The sequence below is a fragment of the Amblyraja radiata genome, chromosome 35 (genome assembly GCF_010909765.2).
Source record: "Amblyraja radiata isolate CabotCenter1 chromosome 35, sAmbRad1.1.pri, whole genome shotgun sequence".
Taxonomy (NCBI): Eukaryota; Metazoa; Chordata; class Chondrichthyes; order Rajiformes; family Rajidae; genus Amblyraja; species Amblyraja radiata.
The window spans coordinates 23,836,424-23,860,640 of NC_045990.1; the positions used below are offsets into that span (position 1 = coordinate 23,836,424).

The following is a 24,217-nucleotide window of genomic DNA, read 5'->3' on the forward strand; positions in this document are numbered from 1 at the left end:
CCTAGAGACATACCGCATGGAATCAGGCCCTATGGCCCAACTCGTCCACGCTGACCAAGATGCCCCATCTAAGCCATTCCCGTTTGCTGTTCCGATTTGGGATTCACGCACTGATAGCTGGGCCCTTTCCAAACTTAACAAAAGGGAGATCAGGCAGATACAGTGGACCAGATAGAGCGAACTGTCGGCTCCAGGGTCTTAGGTTTGGTACCACACGTGTAAGGTCAAGCATGTAAGAATCACTCAGATGCCATTCCTGTCCTGTTATCTGTCGAGGTTTCTGAATGTGTTTAGCGGGTGGGGATTCTCTGGTTACACATCAGTGTGAGAAGGAATCAGCTTTGCATTGTTCTGTTTGAAACAAACGTTTCTCAGCAGAGGCCAACATAATCATTTTTTATTTTCCAACAAATCCTTTGACGTTTGGTGTGCCACAAGTCATAGCTCACTTATTGTATCAGCTGACTGGCTGATATCTCTATCGCTGCAGTCTGTGCATTGAAGTCTCACTGTTTGGTGTAATGGTGATTTCAGGATTTTAGCCCAGTCAACACAAATAATTGAAAGAGAGAGGATCTAGAATTGTTTTATGGGAAAGATGTGGAAGTGAAATGGAGAACATTTAAAGGTGAAATTTTGAGAGTACAGAATCTTTATGTCCCTGTTAGGTTGAAAGGAAATAATAAAAATTGGAAAGAGACATGGTTTTCAAGGGAAATTGGACACTTGGTTCGGAAAAAGAGAGAGATCTACAATAATTATATACAGCATGGAGTAAATTAGGTGCTTGAGGAGCATAAAGAATGTAAAAAGAATCTTAAGAAAGAAATTAGAAAAGCTAAAAGAAGATATGAGGTTGCTTTGGCAAGTAAGGTGAAAGTAAATCCAAAGGGTTTCTACAGCTATATTAATAGCAAAAGGGATAACGAGGGATAACATTGGTCCATTAGAGAGTCAGAGTGGACAGTCATCTGCAGAGCCAAAAGAGATGGGGGAGATATTGAACAATTTATTTTCGTCGGTATTCACCAAGGAGAAGATATTGAATTATGTGAGGTAAGGGAAACAAGTAGAGTAGTTATGGAAACTATGAGATTCAAAGAAGAGGAAGTACTGACACTTTTGAAAAATATGAAAGTGGATAATTCTCCAGGTCCGGACAGGATATTCCCTAGGACATTGAGGGAAGTTAGTGTAGAAATAGCAGGTGCTATGACAGAAATATTTCAAATGTCATTAGAAACGGGAATAGTGCCGGAGAATTGGCGTACTGCGCATGTTGTTCCATTGTTTAAAAAGGGTTCTAAGAGTAAATCTAGCAATTATAGACCTGTTAGTTTGGCGTCAGTGGTGTGCAAATTAATGGAAAGGATACTTAGAGATAATATATATATAAGCATCTGGATAAACAGGGACTGAAGTGCTTCGAACGTCTGGACACTTGAAGAACAGCATCCCCCCCTCCTTAGACCACCACCAATTTGCCTATAGGGCAAACAGGTCGACGGAGGACGCAGTGTCACTGGCCCTCCACTCCACCCTGACACACCTTGACCAGCGGGACAGTTATGTGCGGATGCTATTCATAGATTATAGCTCCGCCTTTAACACCATCCCCCCCCCCCATAAACTAGTCACCAAGCTGGACCACCTGGGTCTCAACACACACCTGAGCAGCTGGGTCCTGGACTTTCTCACCGGCCGACCACAGACTGTGCGCATGGGGAGGCAGGTCTCCTCCAGCATCACCCTGAACATCGGTGCACCACAGGGCTGTGTGTTGAGCCCCTTCCTTTTCTCCCTCTACACTCTCGACTGCAAACACAGTCACGAGGCCAACACCATATTAAAGTTTGCAGATGACACCATTGTGGTAGGCAGGATCACGAGTAACAACGAGGCCGCCTACAGGACAGAGGTAGAGAACCTGGTGAGCTGGAGCCGTGAGAACAACTTGATCCTCAACGCAGCAAAAACAAAGGAGATGATCCTGGACTTCAGGAGGAGACCGAAGACCTTCGTCCATCAGCCCATCACCATTAACGGCGAGACAGTGGAGGCTGTGCAGAACATCAGGTACCTCGGGGTCAACATCAGCCACGACCTGATCTGGACCGTCAACATCATGGCGACGGCCAAGAAAGGACTTCAAAGGCTTCACTTCCTGAGGTGCTTGAAGAGGGCACGTCTCCCACAACAGCTGCTGGTGAGCTTCTACAGGTCAGCCATCGAGTCAGTTCTCACATACTGCATCACAGTATGGTACTCTGGCTGCACCGCAGAGAAAAGTAAAGCTCTCCAACGCGTCATTAAGACTGCTGAGAGGATCACTGGCACCCAGCTCCCCAGACTGGAGGACATCTACCGGACCTGCTGCATCCGGAGGGTCAAGGGCATCATTAGAGACAGCACACACCCTGGACACTGTCTCTTCACCCTCCTGCCCTCAGGAAGACGATACAGGACACTGAGCGCCCGCACGACAAGACTAATAAACAGCTTCTACCATAGAGCTGTGACACTACTGAACTCTATCCCCCTCCCACACTGATTCCCCCCCCTCTCTCTCACACACCCGCCCATACTCCTATATGTTTATAGTCTAATTTTTTAATAGTTCTTTTTTAAACGTATTTTTATACTCATGTTCCTGTGCAGCTGGAGGACTGCTCCAACAAAATTTCGTTGTCTTGTACAATGACAATAAAGATTATTATTATTATTATTGATTATGAACAGTCAACATGGATTTGTGCCTGGAAGGTCATGTTTGACTAATCTTCTTGAATATTTTGAAGAGGTTACTCGGGAAATTGATGAGGGTAAAGCAGTGGATGTTGTATATATGGACTTCAGTAAGGCCTTTAACCATATAACCATTTAACAATTACAGCACGGAAACAGGCCATCTCGGCCCTACAAGTCAGTGCCGAACAACTTTTTTCCCTTAGTCCCACCTGCCTGCACTCATACCATAACCCTCCATTCCCTTCTCATCCATATGCCTATCCAATTTATTTTTAAATGATACCAACGAACCTGCCGCCACCACTTCCACTGGAAGCTCATTCCACACCGCTACCACTCTCTGAGTAAAGAAGTTCCCCCTCATCTTACCCCTAAACTTCTGTCCCTTAATTCTGAAGTCATGTCCTCTTGTTTGAATCTTCCCTATTCTCAAAGGGAAAAGCTTGATCACATCAACTCTCTATCCCGCTCATCATTTTAAAGACCTCTATCAAGTCCCCCCTTAACCTTCTGCGCTCCAGAGAATAAAGACCTAACTTATTCAACCTATCTCTGTAACTTAGTTGTTGAAACCCAGGCAACATTCTAGTAAATCTCCTCTGTACTCTCTCTATTTTGTTGACATCCTTCCTATAATTGGGCGACCATACTCCAGATTTGGTCTCACCAATGCCTTGTACAATTTTAACATTACATCCCAGCTTCTATATTCAATGCTCTGATTTATAAAGGCTAGCATACCAAAAGCTTTCTTTACCACCCTATCTATATGAGATTCCACCTTCAAGGAACTATGCACGGTTATTCCCAGATTCCTCTGTTCAACTGTATTCTTCAATTCCCTACCATTTATCATGTACGTCCTATTTTGATTTGTCCTGCCAAGGTGTAACACCTCACATTTATCAGCATTAAACTCCATCTGCCATCTTTCAGCCCATTTTTCCAAATGGCCTAAATCACTCTGTAGACTTTGGAAATCCTCTTCATTATCCACAACACCCCCTATCTTGGTATCATCTGCATACTTACTAATCCAATTTACCACCCCTTCATCCAGATCATTGATGTACATGACAAACAACAAAGGACCCAACACAGATCCCTGAGGCACCCCACTAGTCACCTGCCTCCAACCCGACAAACAGCCATCCACCATTACCCTCTGGCTTCTCCCATTCAGCCACTGCTGAATCCATCTTGCTATTCCTGCATTTATACCCAACAGTTTAACCTTCTTAACCAACCTTCCATGAGGAACCTTGTCAAAGGCCTTACTAAAGTCCATATAGACAACATCCACTGCTTTACCCTCGTCAATTTCCCTAGTAACCTCTTCAAAAAATTCAAGAAGATTAGTCAAACATGACCTTCCAGGCACAAATCCATGTTGACTGTTCCTAATCAGACCCAGTTTATCCAGATGCTTATATATATTATCTCTAAGTATCTTTTCCATTCATTTGCCCACCACTGAAGTCAAACTAACAGGTCTATAATTGCTAGGTTTACTCTTAGAACCCTTTTTAAACAATGGAACAACATGCGCAGTACGCCAATCCTCGGGGACTATTCCCGTTTCTAATGACATTTGAAATATTTCTGTCATAGCCCTGGATATTTCTACACTAACTTCCCTCAATGTCCTAGGGAATATCCTGTCAGGACCTGGAGACTTATCCACTTTTATATTTTTCAAAAGTGTCAGTACTTCTTTTACTTTGAAACTCATAGTATCCATAACTACTCTACTCGTTTCCCTTACCTCACATAATTCAATATCCTTCTCCTTGGTGAATACCGAAGAAAAGAAATTGTTCAATATCTCCCCCATCTCTTTTGGCTCTGCAGATAGCTGTCCATTCTGACTCTCTAATGGACCAATATTATCCCTCGTTATCCTTTTGCTATTAATATAGCTGTAGAAACCCTTTGGATTTACTTTCACCTTACTTGCCAAAGCAACCTCATATCTTCTTTTAGCTTTTCTAATTTATTTCTTAAGATTCTTTTTACATTCCTTATACTCCACAAGCACCTCATTTACTTCATGCTGCCTATAATTATTGTAGATCTCCCTCTTTTTCCGAACAAGATGTCCAATTTCCCTTGAAAACCAGGGCTCTTTCCAATTTTTACTGTTTCCTTTCAACCGAACAGGAACATAAAGATTCTGTACTCTTAAAATTTCCCCTTTAAATGTCCACCATTTCTCTTCTACATCTTTCCCATAAAACAAAATGTCCCAGTCCACTCCTTTTAAATCACCTCGCATCTCATCAAAGTTAGCCTTTCTCCAATCAAAAATCTCAACCCTAGGTCCAGTTCTGACCTTCTCCATAATTATATTGAAACTAATGGTATTGTGATCACTGGACCCGAAGTGCTCCCCAACGCATACCTCCGCCACCTGTCCCGTCTCATTTCCAGCCTTTGACAAGGTTCCTCATGGAAGGTTGGTTAAGAAGGTTCAATTGTTGGGTATTAATGATGGAGTAGCAAGATGGATTCAACAGTGGCTGAATGGGAGATGCCAGAGAGTAATGGTGGATGGCTGTTTGTCAGATTGGAGGCCAGTGACTAGTGGGGTGCAACAGGGATCTGTGTTGGGTGCACTGTTGTTTGTCATGTACATCAATGATCTGGATGATGGTGTGGTAAATTGGATTAGTAAGTAATCAGATGATACTAAGATAGGTGGTGTTGTAGATAATGAAGTAGATTTTCAAAGTCTACAGAGAGATTTAGGCCATTTGGAAAAGTGGGCTGAAAGATGGCAGATGGAGTTTAATGCTGATAAGTGTGAGGTGCTACATCTTGGCAGGACAAATCCAAATTGGACATACATGGTAAATGGTATTGAATTGAGGAATGCAGTTGAACAGAGGGACCTAGGAATAACTGTGCAGAGTTTCCTGGAGGTGGAATCTCATGTAGATAGGGTGGTAAAGAAAGCTTTTGGCGTGCTGGCCTTTATAAATCAGAGCATTGAGTATAGAAGGTACACAAAATTGCTGGGGAAACTCAGCGGGTGCAGCAGCATCTATGGAGCGAAGGAAATAGGCGACGTTTCGGGCCGAAACCCTTCTTCAGGCTGATGGGGGGTGGGGGAGGGGGAAGAAAGAAGGAAAAGGGGAGGAGGGGGAGGAGCCCGAGGGCGGGCGGATGGGAGGGTGGGAGGAGACAGCTAGAGGGTTAAGGAAGGGGAGGAGACAGCAAGGGCTAGCAAAATTGGGAGAATTCAATGTTAATGCCATACGGACGCAAGGTCCCCAGACGGAATATGAGGTGCTGTTCCTCCAATTTCCGCTGTTGCTCACTCTGGCAATGGAGGAGACCCAGGACAGAGAGGTCGGATTGGGAATGGGAGGGGGAGTTGAAGTGCTGAGCCATCGGGAGTTCAGGTAGGTTATTGCGGACTGAGCGGAGGTGTTCGGCGAAACGATCGCCCAACCTACGCTTGGTCTCCCCGATGTAAATCAGCTGACATCTAGAGCAGCGGATGCAGTAGATGAGGTTGGAGGAGATACAGGTGAACCTTTGTCGCACCTGGAACGACTGCTTGGGTCCTTGAATGGAGTCGAGGGGGGAGGTGAAGGGACAGGTGTTGCATTTCTTGCGGTTGCAACGGAAAGTGCCCGGGGAGGGGGTGGTGCGGGAGGGAAGGGAAGAATTGACGAGGGAGTTGCGGAGGGAGCGGTCTTTGCGGAAGGCAGACATGGGGGGAGATGGGAAGATGTGGCGAGTGGTGGGGTCACGTTGGACGTGGCGGAAATGGCGGAGGATTATGTGTTGTATTTGGCGGCTAGTGGGGTGAAAGGTGAGGACCAGAGGGACTCTGCCCTTGTTGCGAGTGCGGGGATGGGGAGAGAGAGCTGTGTTACGGGGTATGGTTGAGACCCTGGTGTGAGCCTCATCTATGGTGGCGGAGGGGAATCCCCGTTCCCTGAAGAACGAGGACATTTCCGATGCCCTGGTGTGGAATGTCTCATCCTGGGAACAGATGCGGCGTAGGCGGAGGAATTGGGAGTAGGGGATGGAGTCTTTACAGGGGGCAGGGTGGGAAGATGTGTAGTCCAGATAGCCATGTGAGTCAGTGGGTTTGTAATGTATGTCGGTCAGGAGTCTGTCCCCTGCGATGGAGATGGTGAGGTCAAGGAATGGTAGTGAAGTGTCGGAAATCGTCCAGGTGTATTGGAGTGCCGGATGGAAGTTGGTGGTGAAGTGGATGAAGTCAGTCAGTTGTGTGTAGGTGCAGGAGGTGGTCCCAAAGCAGTCGTCAATGTAACGGAGGTAGAGGTCGGGGATGGGGCCCTGGTACGTCTCGAACAAGGATTGTTCAACGTACCTGACAAAGAGGCAGGCGTAGCTGGGGCCCATGCGTGTGCCCATAGCTACGCCTTGTGTTTGGAGGAAATGGGAGGAGTCAAATGTAAAGTTGTTGAGGGTGAGGACCAACTCCATTAAGCGGAGGAGAGTGTCAGTTGGGATGTAATGTTAAAATTGTACAAGGCATTGGTGAGGCCAATTCTGGAGTATGGTGTACAATTTTGGTCGCCTAATTATAGGAAGGATGTCAACAAAATAGAGAGAGTACAGATGAGATTTACCAGAATGTTGCCTGGGTTTCAGCAACTAAGTTACAGAGAAAGGTTGAACAAGTTAGGTCTTTATTCTTTGGAGCACAGAAGGTTAAGGGGGGACTTGATAGATGTCTTTAAAATGATGAGAGGGAAAGACAGAGTTGACGTGGATAAGCTTTTCCCACTGAGAGTAGGGAAGATTCAAACAAGGGGACATGACTTGAGAATTAAGGGCAGAAGTTTAGGGGTAACATGAGGGGGAGCTTCTTTACTCAGAGAGTGGTAGCTGTGTGGAATGAGCTTCCAGTGGAGGTTGTGGAGGCAGGTTCGATTTTATCATTTAAAAATAAATTGGATAGTTATATGTACGGGAAAGGAATGCAGGGTTATGGTCTGAGTGCAGGTAGATGGGACTAGGGGAGAATAAGTGTTCGGCACGGACTAGAAGGGCCGAGACGGCCTGTTTCCGTGCAGTAATTGTTATATGCTTATATGGTTAGAAGCAGCAGGAAGTTTATATTGCACCTTAAAATATGCACTGTAGTGAGTAACACAAAGTAAAGTATTGTCTTGCATTCAGATTCTCGTACCTCTTGTTTTAGGGTCTTTACCATCACTGCTGTCGCTCAGCTCTGCCTCCTGGGATGTACTTGGATACTTGGCATATTGCACTTCCAGAAGGAAACAATTGTCATGGCCTACATCTTCACTGTGATCAACAGCATGCAAGGAATGTTCATCTTCATCCTGCACTGCCTCCTTAACAAGCAGGTAAGTCCCCTTGAATTTGTTCAGCAACGTTCACTCAAACAGTATGTAGATGGCCAACCAGAGAGGGGGCAATAACCATATAACCATGTAACAATTACAGCACGGGAAACAGGCCATCTCGGCACTTCAAGTCCGTGCCGAACACTTATTCTCCCCTAGTCCCATCTACCTGCACTCAGACGATAATCCTTTATTCCTTTCCCATTCATATACATATCCAATTTATTTTTAAATGATAAAATCGAACCTGCCTCCACCACTTCCACTGGAAGCTCATTCCACACAGCTACCACTCTTTGAGTAAAGAAGTTCCCCCTCATGTTATCCCTAAACTTCTGTCCCTTAATTCTCAAGTCATGTCCTCTTGTTTGAATCTTCCCTACTCTCAATGGGAAAAGCTTATCCACGTCAACTCTGTCTATCCCTCTCATCATTTTAAAGACCTCTATCAAGTCCCCCCTTAACCTTCTGTGCTCCAAAGAATAAATACCTAACTTGTTCAACCTTTCTCTGTATTTAATTGCTGAAACCCAGGCAACATTCTCATAAATCTCCTCTGTATTTCCTATTTTGTTGACATCCTTCCTATAATTAGGCAACCAAAATTGTACACCACACTCCAGAATTGGCCTCACCAATGCCTTGTACAATTTTGACATTACATCCCAACTTCTATACTCAATGCTCTGATTTATAAAGGCCAGCACATCAAAACCTTTCTTTAGACTTTAGGCTTTTTAGACTTTGAAAATCTACTTCATTAACCACAGCACCACCTATCTTAGTATCACCTGTATACTTACTAATCCAATTTACCACACCATCATCCAGATCATTGATGTACATGATAAACAAAAGTGGACCCAACACAGATTCCTGAGGCACCCCACTTGTCACCGGCCTCCAACCTGACAAACAGCCATCTACCATTACTCTCTGGCATCTCCCATTCAGACACTGTTGAATCCATCTTGCTACTCCACCATTAATACCCAACAATTGAATCTTCTTAACCCGCATTCCATGAGGAACCTTGTCAAATGCCTTACTGAAGTCCATATAGACAACATCCACTGCTTTACCATCATCAATTACCCTATAACCATATAACCATATAACAATTACAGCACGGAAACAGGCCATCTCGACCCTTCTAGTCCGTGCCGAACACATAATCTCCCCTAGTCCCATATACCTGCGCTCAGACCATAACCCTCCATTCCTTTCCCATCCATATAACTATCCAATTTATTTTTAAATGATAAAAACGAACCTGCCTCCACCACCTTCACTGGAAGCTCATTCCACACAGCTACCACTCTCTGAATAAAGAAGTTCCCCCTCATGTTACCCCTAAACTTCAGTCCCTTAATTCTCAAGTCATGTCCCCTTGTTTGAATCTTCCCCACTCTCAGTGGGAAAAGCTTTTCCACGTCAACTCTGTCTATCCCTCTCATCATTTTAAAAACCTCTATCAAGTCCCCCCTTAACCTTCTGCGCTCCAAAGAATAAAGCCCTACCTTGTTCAACCTTTCTCTGTAACTTAGTTGCTGAAACCCAGGCAACATTCTAGTAAATCTCCTCTGTACTCTCTCTATTTTGTTGACATCCTTCCTATAATTAGGCGACCAAAATTGTACACCATACTCCAGAATTGGCCTCACCAATGCCTTGTACAATTTTAACATTACATCCCAATTTCTATACGTTATGCTCTGATTTATAAAGGCCAGCACACCAAACGCTTTCTTTACCACCCTATCTACATGAGATTCCACTTTCAGGGAACTGTGCACAGTTATTCCCAGATCCCTCTGTTCACCTACATTCTTCAATTCCCTACCATTTACCATGTACGTCCTATTTTGATTTGTCCTGCCAAGATGCAGCACCTCACACTTATCAGCATTAAACTCCATCTGCCATCTTTCAGCCCACTCTTCCAACTGGCATAAATCTCTCTGTAGACTTTGAAACGCTACTTCATTACCCGCAACCCCACCTATCTTAGTATCATCTGCATACTTACTAATCCAATTTACCACACCATCGTCCAGATCATTGATGTACATGACAAACAACAGTGGACCCAACACAGATCCCTGTGGCACCCCACTCGTCACTGGCCTCCAACCTGACAAACAACCATCCATCATTACTCTCTGGCATCTCCCATTCAGCCACTGTTGAATCCATCTTGCTACTCCACCATTAATACCCAACCATTGAACCTTCTTAACCAACCTTCCATGAGGAACCTTGTCAAAGGCCTTACTGAAGTCCATATACACAACATCCACTGCTTTACCCTCATCAATTTCCCGAGTAACATCTTCAAAAAATTCAAGAAGATTAGTTAAACATGACCTTCCAGGCACAAATCCATGTTGACTGTTCCTAATCAGATCCTGTTTATCCAGATGCTTATATATATTATCTCTAAGTATTCTTTCCATTAATTTTCCCACCACTGACGTCAAACTAACAGGTCTATAATTGCTAGGTTTACTCTTAGACCCCTTTTTAAACAATGGAACAACATGCGCAGTACGCCAATCCTCCGGCTCTATTCCCGTTTCTAATGACATTTGAAATATTTCTGCCATAGCCCCTGCTATTTCTACACTAACTTCCCTCAATGTCCTAGGGAATATCCTGTCCGCACCTGGAGACTTATCCACTTTTATATTTCTCAAAAGTGTACCCTAGTAACCTCTTCAAAAAATTCAAGAAGATTAGTCAAACATGACCTTCCAGGCACAAATCAGGGTAATTATCCCTCGTTATCCTTTTGCTATTAATATAGCTGTAGAAACCCTTTGGATTTAATTTCACCTTAGTAACCTCATATCTTCTTTTAGCTTTTCTAATTTCTTTCTTAAGATTCTTTTTACAATCTTTATAGTCCTCAAGCACCTCATTTACTCCATGCTGCCTATAATTTTTACTATTTCCTTTCAACCAAACAGGGACATTATACTGGACTCGCTGAATGTCCCTATCCAGCTATCTAGCAAGTTAAACAATTAATCCAATAAAGACCCGTAGACACGAGATGTCGTTGATTCTTTACTGTATTCAACTGTGAAACTGTAACATACAAGCAGAAAGGGAAACCGCATATTTAGTAACGTTATACACTTGGTAAACAAACATAAACTATGATGCCACCACTAAATACAGTGCTGTTATGTAAGAAAACAGCCAGAGCACATGAAACATTCTTAACTTTGTTAATGATAGCAATCCTGCGCAATAACGTTGGTAACATATAAAGATGCTGTTACACAGACGTAATTACTCACAGACAATGCGTCTAACAATCTGGAGCGGAAGGATGGCATTAGATTGTGCACTGGAATTACAATCTGCACCATGCGGTACTCTCCCTGAGCTGGACTTCCTGGTTTATGATAACTTCCTGCCTAACAGGAAGGGTAACTCAAAGCTGTAGGAACCTGAACATCCAGCAGGTGGCATTAATACCTGTAAACAGAAAGTGGCCCAGCACACTCCCCGCCTGGGGTCTCCCAGACCCCATGCAAATTTCCCATTTAACCCTCTGAGTCCTCGGGAGACAGGAGGAGGACCACTTCGGTGATTGGGCGGACGTAGAGCTTCTGGGACGGACCGTGATCCGGGGTCAGCTGGGATGTCATGCGTGGGAATGAACCTCCACTGATGAGATGGCGAAAACTGATGGATACGGCTGTGGACGCATGTGTAAATCGCCTTGACCGGTTACAGATGTACCCCAGTACTACTTTGCTGTCCATGTGGTAGATGATGTCGTCCATCTCCTTCGCAATCGTCTCTGCGATTTTGACAGCGAAGACCGCTGCGCACGATTCTAGTCTTGGAATAGTGAGCTCTGGCTGGGTTGCCAGCTTTGCTTTGCCAAAGATGAAACCCACCTCCGTTATTCCGTCTTCGGTGATGACCCTCGGATAGGCAACTGCGTATCTTGGCTTGCCTGATGCGTCCGAGAACAGATAGAGCTCCTGTTGTAGCATGCTCAACTTTGAGAATGTGGTGTACGGCCGTGGAATCTGTAGCATCTGTAGATCCTGGAATGTGTCCCTCCACTTGGGTAGGTCTATGTGCTCCACCAAGACCTACATCGCCTACAACTACCCATCCCAGATCCAGCTTCTGGGCGTATGGGGCATTGTTGGGACCGTTAATTAGTTTCCTCACTTTATGCACCTGCAGAATATCTCTTCCCAATAGGAGCAGTATTTTGGCGTTTGGGTCCAGTGGAGGAATCGTGTTGGCAATGCATCTGAGATGGCTGTGGTGACGCGCAGCATTGGGAGTGGAGATCTCGGCGCAGATGTTAGGCACTTGATTGCATTCTAGGAGTGGAGGAAGAGGGAGAAATGTCTTCTCATCCACAGTCTGCTTGAGCCCGGCACATGTCCGCAGTGAATATGGCTTAAGATTTCCTTTGATCTCAAAGATATTGAAAAACTCAGATGTTGCAAGAGAGCGGTTGCTCTGTTCATCTAAGATGGCGTACATCCTGCGTGCCTCTTGGCGACGTCCTTCTGGATAGACTGAGATGAGACATATCTTAGCAGATGCTCTCGCGCTGCCCCCATCACCGCACACCTCTGTGCATGTGGAGGTGATCTCCTGGTTTACTGCTACCTCTTCCTCCCCGCCATGCTCAGATGCGGGGGGAGATGGCTCGGACTTCCAGGGGGCTGGGCCTGGATGTAGAGCGGAGAGGTGTCTGTCACTGTTACACTCGGTACATTTCACTTCCGATGTACAGTTCTTGGCGAAATGACTTGTGGAGGAGCAGCAGCGGAAACAAATGGAATGTTCCTTAAGGAAGTGTTTGCGGTCTTCCAGGCTCTTTTCTCTGAAGGCTCTGCACTTCTTTAATGGATGAATCTTGGCATGAATGGGACACAGCTTGGATGGGTCACTGGATTTCTGTGTCTCAGGAGTTGTTGGAGATGCTTGTGTCCTGTGGACGGAGACGAGAGTTTTACCATGTCTCTCTATGTTATCCCTCTGGACGATTGCTGGACGAGAGAGGCAAAGATTGAAGCTGGGATCCGTTCTGGTTTTTGCCTCCGCACGGATAAAGTCATCAAACACTTTAAATGGGGGGAAAGAGATGCGGTGGCGGCGTTTAACCATATAACCATATAACAATTACAGCACGGAAACAGGCCATCTCGACCCTTCTAGTCCGTGCCGAACACATAATCTCCCCTAGTCCCATATACCTGCGCTCAGACCATAACCCTCCATTCCTTTCCCATCCATATAACTATCCAATTTATTTTTAAATGATAAAAACGAACCTGCCTCCACCACCTTCACTGGAAGCTCATTCCACACAGCTACCACTCTCTGAGTAAAGAAGTTCCCCCTCATGTTACCCCTAAACTTCAGTCCCTTAATTCTCAAGTCATGTCCTCTTGTTTGAATCTTCCCTACTCTCAGTGGGAAAAGCTTTTCCACGTCAACTCTGTCTATCCCTCTCATCATTTTAAAAACCTCTATCAATGGGATAGAAGATTAACCTTCTGCGCTCCAAAGAATAAAGCCCTAACTTGTTCAACCTTTCTCTGTAACTTAGTTGCTGAAACCCAGGCAACATTCTAGTAAACCAGGCAACATTCTAGTAAACCAGGCAACATTCTAGTAAAGAGAAGTTTATAATTGGATCCAAAGCTGGTCCACTTTTCCTGGATGTTATGAGGAAGCTTCTCAACGATCGGTGCAACTCCCCTGGAGGTATCGAGGTAAGACAAACCAGGTAAATACCCATCAACCTTTGCCGCTTCGATTTCTGACAGAAGGTCCCCGAGCTCACGTAGCTTGTATGGCTCTTTGATGGTGATCCTGGGAAAGTTCTCAAGCTTGGTAAAGAGGGCATGCTCAATAGACTCGGGTGAACCATAAGTTTCTTCGAGCCTCTGCCAAGCCATCTTCAAACCTGCTGTTGGATTCCTCATGTTGACAGCCTTAATTCTTGTTGCCTGCTCCGGGGATTCTTTTCCAAGCCATTTTACCAAAAGATCGAGCTCCTCTCCGGGTGAAAGGCCCAGGCCTGCTATGGCGTTTTGGAAGGAGGATCTCCAGGCCCAGTAATTCTCAGGCTTGTCGTTAAAGGCCGTCAATCCTGTTGTAACGAGCTGGCTGCGGGCAAGGTATCTGGCGAGGTCCATGGTGGTGGGATTGATATCGTTGGTGGCTTGAGGAGAGTTGATAGAGCCGCTGTGCAGAAAGGTTGCTGTTGGCTTTCTATCCTCCAATTTAGGCTCCACGCTTCCTTGCACATTACTGGGATTGTGATGCCTATGAAATGGACTGGCCAGATTAGATTTGGTCTGGTGAGCGGACGGCAATGGACAAAATACTATGCTACCACTCTCGATATCATAATCAGTGACATGTTGGCTTGACTTTATGCTGGCTTGCTCTATGACGTAGTCCAGAGTACGCTCGTGCTGGTTTTGAGGGTGAGCAGGGCTCGGTGATCTATTACGTGACCCTTGTTCTGCTAATAAACCTGCTTCTATGGTGTCGGCCTCTGCTTTCATCTCTTTTTCTTGCTGCAAGGCCTCTAAGGTCGCCTGCATCCGCGTAGCCTCGACCATCATCTCCACCTGCATCCGCGTAGCCTCGACCTTCATATCTTTCTCTCTCTGAGCGAATGCTGCTCTGGCTTCGGCTGCTTTTGCTTTAGCCCGTGCTTTAAGGGCGGCCATGCTGGCACTGGAACTAGCTGCAGAGCGGTAAGAACGAACGCTGAGAGACTTGGCTTCATTCTGTGAAGCATTGTCTTGGTTGCTTGTTGCCATGGCGTTGAGGTGTGGACGGACAATGTGATGATGTGAGCCACCCTGTAGTACAGCTTGTTGTGGTGCTGTCTTTTCACTATACTGGACTCGCTGGATGTCCCTATCCAGCTATCTAGCAAGTTAAACAATTAATCCAATAAAGACCCGTAGACACGAGATGTCGTTGATTCTTTACTGTATTCAACTGTGAAATTGTAACATACAAGCAGAAAGGGAAACCACATATTTAGTAACGTTATACACTTGGTAAACAAACATAAACTATGATGCCACCACTAAATACAGTGCTGTTATGTAAGAAAACAGCCAGAGCACATGAAACATTCTTAACTTTGTTAATGATAGCAATCCTGCGCAATAACGTTGGTAACATATAAAGATGCTGTTACACAGACATAATTACTCACAGACAATGCGTCTAACAAACTGGTGCGGAAGGATGGCATTAGATTGTGCGCTGGAATTACAGTCTACACCATGCGGTACTCTCCCTGAGCTGGACTTCCTGGTTTATGACAACTTCCTGCCTAACAGGAAAGGTAACTCAAAGCTGTAGGAACCTGAACATCCAGCAGGTGGCATTAATACCTGTAAACAGAAAGTGGTCCAGCACAGACATAAAGAGTCTGTACTCTTAAAATGTCACCTTTAAATGTCCTCCATTTCTCTTCTACATCCTTCCCATAAAACAAAATGTCCCAATTCACTCCTTTTAAATCCTCTCACATCTCCTCAGAGTTAGCCTTTCGCCAATCAAAAATCTCAACCCTATGTCCAGTTCTGACCCTGGTCAGAAAGGTCAATTCTGGACCTTCCATTGGGGAATGAGGCTGGGCAAGTGACTGGCCTGTGTGGGCGAGCATGTTGTGACCAGTCACCAGAATTATGGACGCGTCAACGATATAGCCATGGGCATTCACATCAATCCCAGATTTACCTGCTTTTATTGAAAATGGCAGCTACATGACTAATAAGGTTATCATAGAAGGGGATTTTAGCTTTCCAAATATTACCTGGGAATATACTAGTGCAAAAGGTTTAGACAGGGTAGAATTGGTCAAATGTATTCAGGAACATTTCCTCTGGCAATATAAAGACAGCCCTTTCCCAGAGAAGGCAACGCTTGATCTTGTCTTCGAAAATTGGAATGGAGAAGTGGATGAAGTGTTCATGGATGTTCAGGGACCAGCGGCCATTGTCTACTAGGTTTAGATTAGTTAAGGATAGAGACCAGGTGGGACCATGAGTTAAAATCCTAAATTGGGGCAAGGCTAACATTGAAGACATTAGACAGAAACTTGTTCATGTTGGTTTGAGAAGGTTGTTTGATGGAAAAGGACCATCCAGACATGGGATGTTTGTAAAAGCAGGCAGGTGGGACTAGTGTAGATGGGGTATGGGTAAGTTGGGCCAAAGGACCTGCTTATACGCTGTATGATTCTTTGACTAACATTGAACATAGAACAGTGCAGCACAAGAACAGGCCCTTCGGCCCACAGTGTTTGTGCCAAACATGTTGCCAAGACCAACTCTGATCTGCCTTCACATAATCCATTTGTTTCCATTTCCTGCATATCCATGTGCATATACAAAAGGCTCTTAAATGTCACTATTGTATCTGCCTGAACCACCAAACCCGGCAACTCATTCTAGACATTAGCACACTATTGTGTAAAAAAAATCAGACTCGCACATCTCAGTCTTATAGCGCATAACAGGTCCTTCTTTGGCAAAAACAAGGGGGCAGATTATTATCTCAATGTGGTTAGGTAAGGGGGAGGTGCAGCGAGACCTGGGTGTCCTTGTACACCAGTCACTGAAAGTTGGCGTGCAGGTACAGCAGGCAGTGAAGAAAGCTAATGGAATGTTGGCTTTCATAACAAGAGGATTTCAGTATAGGAGTAAAGAGGTTCTTCTGCAGTTTTATAGGGCTCTGGTAAGAGCACATCTGGCGTATTGTGTACAGTTTTGGTCTAATTTGAGGAAGGACATCCTTGTGATTGAGGCAGTGCAGCGCAGGTTTACGAGATTGACCCCACTCAAGTTCTAGCAGTATCCTCGCAAATATTCTCTGCACTCTTTCCAGCTGAGTGACCTCCTTTCTAGAGCACGGTGACCAAAACTGAAAACAGTACAGTGTGGCCTCATCAACATGTTGTAAAATTTAACATAATGTTCCAACTTCTATACTAAATATCCTGACTGTTGAAGGCCAATGTACCAATGTCCTTCATCACCCTATCTCCTTTAAACTTTACCCTTCTCACCTTAAAGCTCTGCCCTCTAGTATTTGATTTTACTTCGGAGTCACGTGAGTGATTCCGTGAAGAACCCGTTCAGCACGCATGCGTGGCATTACGTCCAGCAGAGCATTGGGCGGCACAGCGGGAGTCAGGCGCTCCCGCTATGGAGGTGAAAGAATGGACCGTCAGGTAAACTGACGTCGGGTTTTTCTTTCACTGGGAGCCTTCTGCTGTCCGGCAGAGAAGAAAGGCTCTGCAACAAACCTGTCCCCCGCTCGACTCCACGGAGGAGCGTCCATCTGGGGGGGGGGGCAGCAACAGAACAGACCTGCCCCCACTCGACTCCACGGAGGAGCCTTCCATCTGGGGGGGGGGGCAGCAACAGAACAGACCTGTCCCCGCTCGACTCCACGGAGGAGCGTTTCCATCTCGCGGGGGCAGCAACAAGGCGGTAGGACCGCTTACCCGGCGCTCCGCTATCCCGACACCGCGTCCGAGCCCAGCCCCGCTAGCGCCTGAGCAGCGGGCTGGATGTACAAGCCAAGGAAGAGGCGTTCCGGCCGGTGGCTCCGACTTATCGGACGGGACGTCTTTCCACCCAGGGGGGGTGAGACAGCCGCAAGAGCCGCATGGAGCGGCTCTTGGAGCAGGAGCTCCAGCGAGGTGCACCCCAGGAGGGGCGCTCTCGCAGAGGGGGGTCAGGTACTCCCTCCACAGTGCCTTGTGCACTGTCCATTGCTTCCTCCTTTCCAGAGGATAGCTTTGGTGACCAGGACTGGGCTGGTCAAGAACAGGGGCAATGGCTGAAGATCTTGGGAGTATGCAAGGGGTGCAGGAACAGGAAGAGCTGCTAGGTGTGGTGGACAGCTACGTGGAAACCCCACGTGCAGGAGCGTTAAAAGCCTGACGACAGCCATCACATCGTTTTTTCCTCGTACCATGGACAAATGCGGAGATGACCACAACCTTCGTAAACAAGTCATAAGACCTGCCATAAAATCCTACATTGTGGGGTTGTGCATACCCCAGCCACTGAGCCAGACCCACTGCTCAATGGCAAAAACCTCACAAAGCATATGAAGGGCATGCAAGAGGTTTTACAAAACTTTCGGCTCATGAGGGCAGGGCCGGGACGAGTAACCAAAAACAGTCATTCCTACGCAGCAGCACCCCATCGCATCCATCAGTCAACGTCTACCATATCGGACTGATGAAAGCTCGGGGTCCGCATCTAACACCGAAAGTCTTCTTTAGACCAGGGCCCAGAGCGGACCCCATGGAAAATGTGCCACCCCCCAACGTCACCGCCACGTCAGACGACGTGCAACACTCGTTGGACCGGCAGGAAACAGAAGAATACCCATAACCATGGAGGTAGGTGGGTCTGGTTCCTACCTATATATAGAGTAATACAAACACATGGGAGTCTATCACGAGTGATCAGTATATACTCAATGGCATTAGTGAATACAATTCATACTAGAAAAATTGCCACCTGGGGGGGGGGGGGGGCAGCAACAGAACAGACCTGTCCCCGCTCGACTCCACGGAGGAGCGTTTCCATCTCGCGGGGGCAGCAACAAGGCGGTAGGACCGCTTACCCGGCGCTCCGCTATCCCGACACCGCGTCCGAGCCCAGCCCCGCTAGCGCCTGAGCAGCGGGCTGGATGTACAAGCCAAGGAAGAGGCGTTCCGGCCGGTGGCTCCGACTTATCGGACGGGACGTCTTTCCACCCAGGGGGGGTGAGACAGCCGCAATTTGCTGGATGACAATATGTTTTTGTCTTCTGAATATTGCCAGAGCTGGTTTTAGTCTGGGTGACACTCTTGGGCTGATGTGAGCCCATTGGGTTCCCCCGCGAGATGGAAACGCTCCTCCGTGGAGTCGAGCGGGGACAGGTCTGTTCTGTTGCTGCCCCCCCCCCCAGATGGCAATTTTTCTAGTATGAATTGTATTCACTAATGCCATTGAGTATATACTGATCACTCGTGATAGACTCCCATGTGTTTGTATTACTCTATATATAGGTAGGAACCAGACCCACCTACCTCCATGGTTATGGGTATTCTTCTGTTTCCTGCCGGTCCAACGAGTGTTGCACGTCGTCTGACGTGGCGGTGACGTTGGGGGGTGGCACATTCACCCCAGAGGGTATTTTTCCTCTCTCCGTTAAAGAAACAAGAGGGACAAGCTGAACTGGTGAGAATAATTACAAAGGGTGTCATGGGAAAACCTGAAACCTTGCAATTCATATCAAATATATTCACTAAACCCAAAAAAGATGGTGGATGTCGCATCATCATTGACTTAACTTCGCTAAATATGTTTGTTAAGTATATACATTTCAAAATGGAACCGGTTGTTACTGCCAAACAACTAAATTCCAAAGGATACCTAATGGCAAGCATTCATCTTAAAGATGTTTACTATTTAGTACCATTCACAAGGATCATTGCAGATACCTGAAATTTACCTGGATGGGGCAGCTATAGCAGTTTAAAGCGTTACCCAATGGGCTCACATCAGCCCAAGAGTGTCACCCAGACTAAAACCAGCTCTGGCAATATTCAGAAGACAAAAACATATTGTCATGGCATATCTTGATGATATCCTAAATGGTAGGCAAGACCATGAATTTGACTATGTTAGCTGTTCAGCTACCAAACAGTTATTCGAAACCCTGGGGTTGTCTTACATCCAGATAAATCTAAGTTGAAGCCATCCTCTATCATGGACTACTTGGGCTTCACAATTAATTCAGTCTACGTGACTGTAACATTGCCAAGAGACAACATAGTTGAATTGGCACAATCGTACAACAATTTAATGGTCAACAAACTACCAACTACTCGACAAGTAACAGAGTAATTGGGAAAATGGTAGCAGCATTTCCGGCTACATAATTCGGAGCTTTGTACCAAACACGACATACAGGTCGTTATGAACATTTCATGAAGTTACCCACTGAAGTAATATCAGAAAATATCAGTGGTGGGCAAAAAAAAACAACAACAAAAAAAATTTGACATAGTTTCAGCCTATTATCATCACTAACCCTATGTCAGTTATCCAAACAGATGCCAGTGCTCAAGACTGGGGAGCAACTAACTCTATATCCAGCACAAGTAGTAGATGGACTAACTCAGAATCATCGTTACCATTTACACTGGGCATTAATTATCTAGAGATGTTTGGGTGACTTTTTATGGTTTAAAAGCATATGCATAAATATGCATCACTTGCATGTACGGTTATAAATAGATAATACTACGGTGGTGGCCTACATTAACCATATGGGCGGCATAAAATCGGTATCATGCGACAGGTTGGTCAATACAATTTGGCAATGGTGTATCCAAAGACATATTTGGCTATCAGTAACTTACCTGCCAGGTAAGCTAAATACGGTGGCAGACACCAGGTCACGTAAATTTAATGACAACATCGAATGGATGTTAAAACCCCAAAAATATATATTTTTTTTTCCTCAAAAGTTATCAAGCAATATCAGGTACCTATGTATGTCACTTGGGAACCAGACCCTGAGGCAGCAGCAGTAGATGCGATCACGCTGGATTGGGGAAATTTTTCTTCTATGCATTTCCTCCCTTCTGCCTCATCAGTCGGGGACTACGCGCAGTACAAATGGACTCTGCTTCAGATATTTTGATAGTACCCGACTGGCCTACACAGCCATGGTTCCCAATACTCCATTACATGGTTGTTGAAACTCCGATGGTATTCCCCAGTGACCCAGAGTTATTAACACCCAGTGTTGGGCGCAAGCCACCCGTGCCATGAAAAAAATCAAACTCCTGGGTTGCAGATGCTGCACAAACCACTTCTGGGACTGGGATTATCATAACAAACCGTCGACACCATGTCAGCATCCCTCCGAACATCCACTAAAAAACAGCACTTGTCCAGCATCAAAAAATGGGAGAAGTACTGCTTGGATACAGGGACCACCTACTCAACCGCTACTGTTACCAAAATACTGGAATTCCTGGCGAACCTTCACCACGATGAAGGACTCAGCTACAGAGCCATCAACACAGCTAGAATTGCCCTGCCTGTCTATTTAAAACCAGCTCCAGGACAACAGGCCATGGGGTCCCACCAGCTGGTGGTCAAACTAATGAAGGGTATTTACAACTCTAACCCCCTAGACCAAGGTACACCCATATATGGCATGTCAGTGTGGTCCTGACATACCTCAGGGGATGGCCACCAGCCAGATCCCTCAACCTGAAACCATCTATGCTCGAAACACTCATGTTGATGGCACTTGTAGCTGCACAGAGGCTCCAGTCACTACACCTATTGCGACTGGACACCATGCTCACAGCTCCACACCAGATCTCTGTCGTTATCCAGGGAATGATCAAACAGAGCAGACCAGGAACACCTAATCCAGTCGTAGAATTCCGGGCTTACCCGCCAGAAACACGGTTATGTGCCATGACCCTATTATCCTACATAGACACAACCAAAATATTCGAGGGAGATGAAAAGCCTTGTGGGTCAGTCATAAAAAACCTTATGGTCGGATGACGAGCCATTTCGAGATGGCTCAAGCAGGTGCTAAAAGCTGCTGGGACAAAAACTAACATGTACATGCTTCATTCCACCAGGGCAGCATCCACGTCGACGGCTAAAAGAATGGACGTGCCTATTAACCACATCCTGACTACAGCAGGATGGTGGGGGGAAAGACCGTTCAGAAATTTTATAATAAGCCATTGGCAAAACCTGTTTTATTTGCAGGAAAGATTTTACAGACTGCAAATATTTAATTTAAGCCCAGAGGAACAATTTAATTTCTTTGTTGTTATTGTTAAAAAATAGCATTGTGTTTTTCTACAAACAGATTCATTGGTTGATTACGATAACACACTTCCTCCCTCAAAGACTTCGGCAGTGATGTAGCAATAACTGTTACACGGTTTGAAATCACAGAGCTTTGAAATCTTCACGGAATCACTCACGTGACTCCGAAGTAAAATAGTAAGATTAAACGATAACTTACCAGTTTGAAGTTTGATCTGTATTTTATGAGGAGTTACGATGAGGGATTACGTGCCCTCCGCTCCCACCCTCAATAATATGGGTCAAATTCATAAACTGATGTCTCCTTATCTTTACTATGTTTACCTCAATAACTGTGTCTATCTGTGATTCCACACCGCTGCTTTGAAGTATGCCGCGCATGCGTGTTGAGCGGGTTCTTCACGTAATCCCTCATCGTAACTCCTCATAAAATACAGATCAAACTTCAAACTGGTAAGTTCTCGTTTAATCTTACTATTTTACCCTCCTAGGAGAGTGTTTCTGACGGTCTGCACTATATATGCCTCTCATTATTTTATATACGTCTACCAGGTCTCCCCACAACCTCCAGCAAAAAAAACAAGTAATGTCTGTCCTACCTCTCCCTGTATCAAATACTCCCTAATCCGGCATCTTTCATGTAAACCTCCTTTGCACACTTTACAAAGCCTGCACATCCTTTGTGTAATGGGGAGGCAAGAAAATGCACACAATACTCCAAACGCAGCTTCACCGAAGTCTAATAAAGCTACCTGACCAAGTGTATCCAAGTGAAACCAAGGGAAAAACTGGTGCCAACTGGTTGGCATGGATATCGTGGGCCAAATGGCCTGTTTCCATATTTCTTAGACTCTATGACAATGATGGACAACATTATTAACCACAATATCTACACAGCTGAATATCACAGAGGAATCTGTAGATGCCACATCGAAACATAGAAACATAGAAAATAGGTGCAGGAGTAGGCCATTCGGCCCTTCGAGCCATTCAATATGATCATGGCTGATCATCCAACTCAGTATCCTGTACCTGCCTTCTCTCCATACCCCCTGATCCCTTTAGCCACAATGGCCACATCTAACTCCCTCTTAAATATAGCCAACAAACTGGCCTCAACCACCTTCTGTGGCAGAGAATTCCACAGATTCACCACACTCTGTGTGAAAAATGTTTTTCTCATCTCAGTCCTAAAAGATTTCCCCCTTAACCTTAAACTGTTACCCCATTGTTCTGGACTTCCCCAACATCAGGAACAATCTTCCTGCATCTAGCCTGTCCAACCCCTTAAGAATTTTGTAAATTTCTATAAGATCCCCCCTCAATCTTCTAAATTCTAACGAGTACAAGCCGAGTCCATCCAGTCTTTCTTTATATGAAAGTCCTGACACCCCAGTAATCAGTCTGGTGAACTTTCTCTGTACTCCCTCTATGGCAAGAATGTCTTTCCTCAGATTAGGAGACCAAAACTGTACGCAATACTCCAGGTGTGATCTCACCAAGACCCTGTACAACTGCAATAGAACCTCCCTGCTCCTATAATCAAATCCTTTTGCTATGAATGCTAACATACCATTCGCTCGCTTCTCTGCCTGCTGCCCCTGCATGCCTACTTTCAATGACTGGTGTACCATGACACCCAGGTCTCGTTGCACCTCCCCTTTTCCTAATTGGCCACCATTCAGATTATTGTCTACTTTCCTGTTTTTGCCACCAAAGTGGATACCCTCACATTTATCCACATTATACTGCCATGCATTATACTGCCATGCATTTGCCAACTCACCCAGCCTATCCAAGTCACCTTGCAGCCTCCTAGCATCCTCCTCACAGCTAATACTGCCCCCCAGCTTTGTGTCATCTGCATAATAGGAGATGTTGCACTTAATTCCCTTGTCCAAGTCATTATTATATATTGTAAATAGCTGGGGTCCCAGCACTGAGCCTTGCGGTACCCCACTAGTCACTGCCTGCCATTCTAAAAATGACCCATTTACTCCTACCCTTTGCTTCCTGTCTGCCAGCCAGTTCTCTATCCACATCAATACTGAACCCCCAATACCGTGTGCGTTAAGTTTGTATACTAATCTCTTATGTGGAACCTTGTTGAACGCCTTCTGAAAGTCCAGATATAACACATCCACTGGTTCTCCCTTATCCACTCTACTGGTTACATACTCGAAAAATTCTATAAGATTTGTCAGACATGATTTACCT

The 24,217-nt window shown here is 45.5% G+C and overlaps 1 protein-coding gene across 1 annotated transcript in view; it reads left to right on the forward strand.

Annotated features, from left to right (window-relative positions):
• The window catches only part of LOC116991895 (CD97 antigen-like), a 51,899-nt gene that overhangs the window by 23,013 nt on the left and 4,669 nt on the right, over positions 1-24,217 (forward strand). Inside the window, exon 6 of the mRNA XM_033050871.1 lies at positions 7,934-8,102. Coding sequence (XP_032906762.1) covers positions 7,934-8,102 — 169 coding nt within the window. The remainder of the gene's footprint in view (positions 1-7,933; positions 8,103-24,217) is intronic.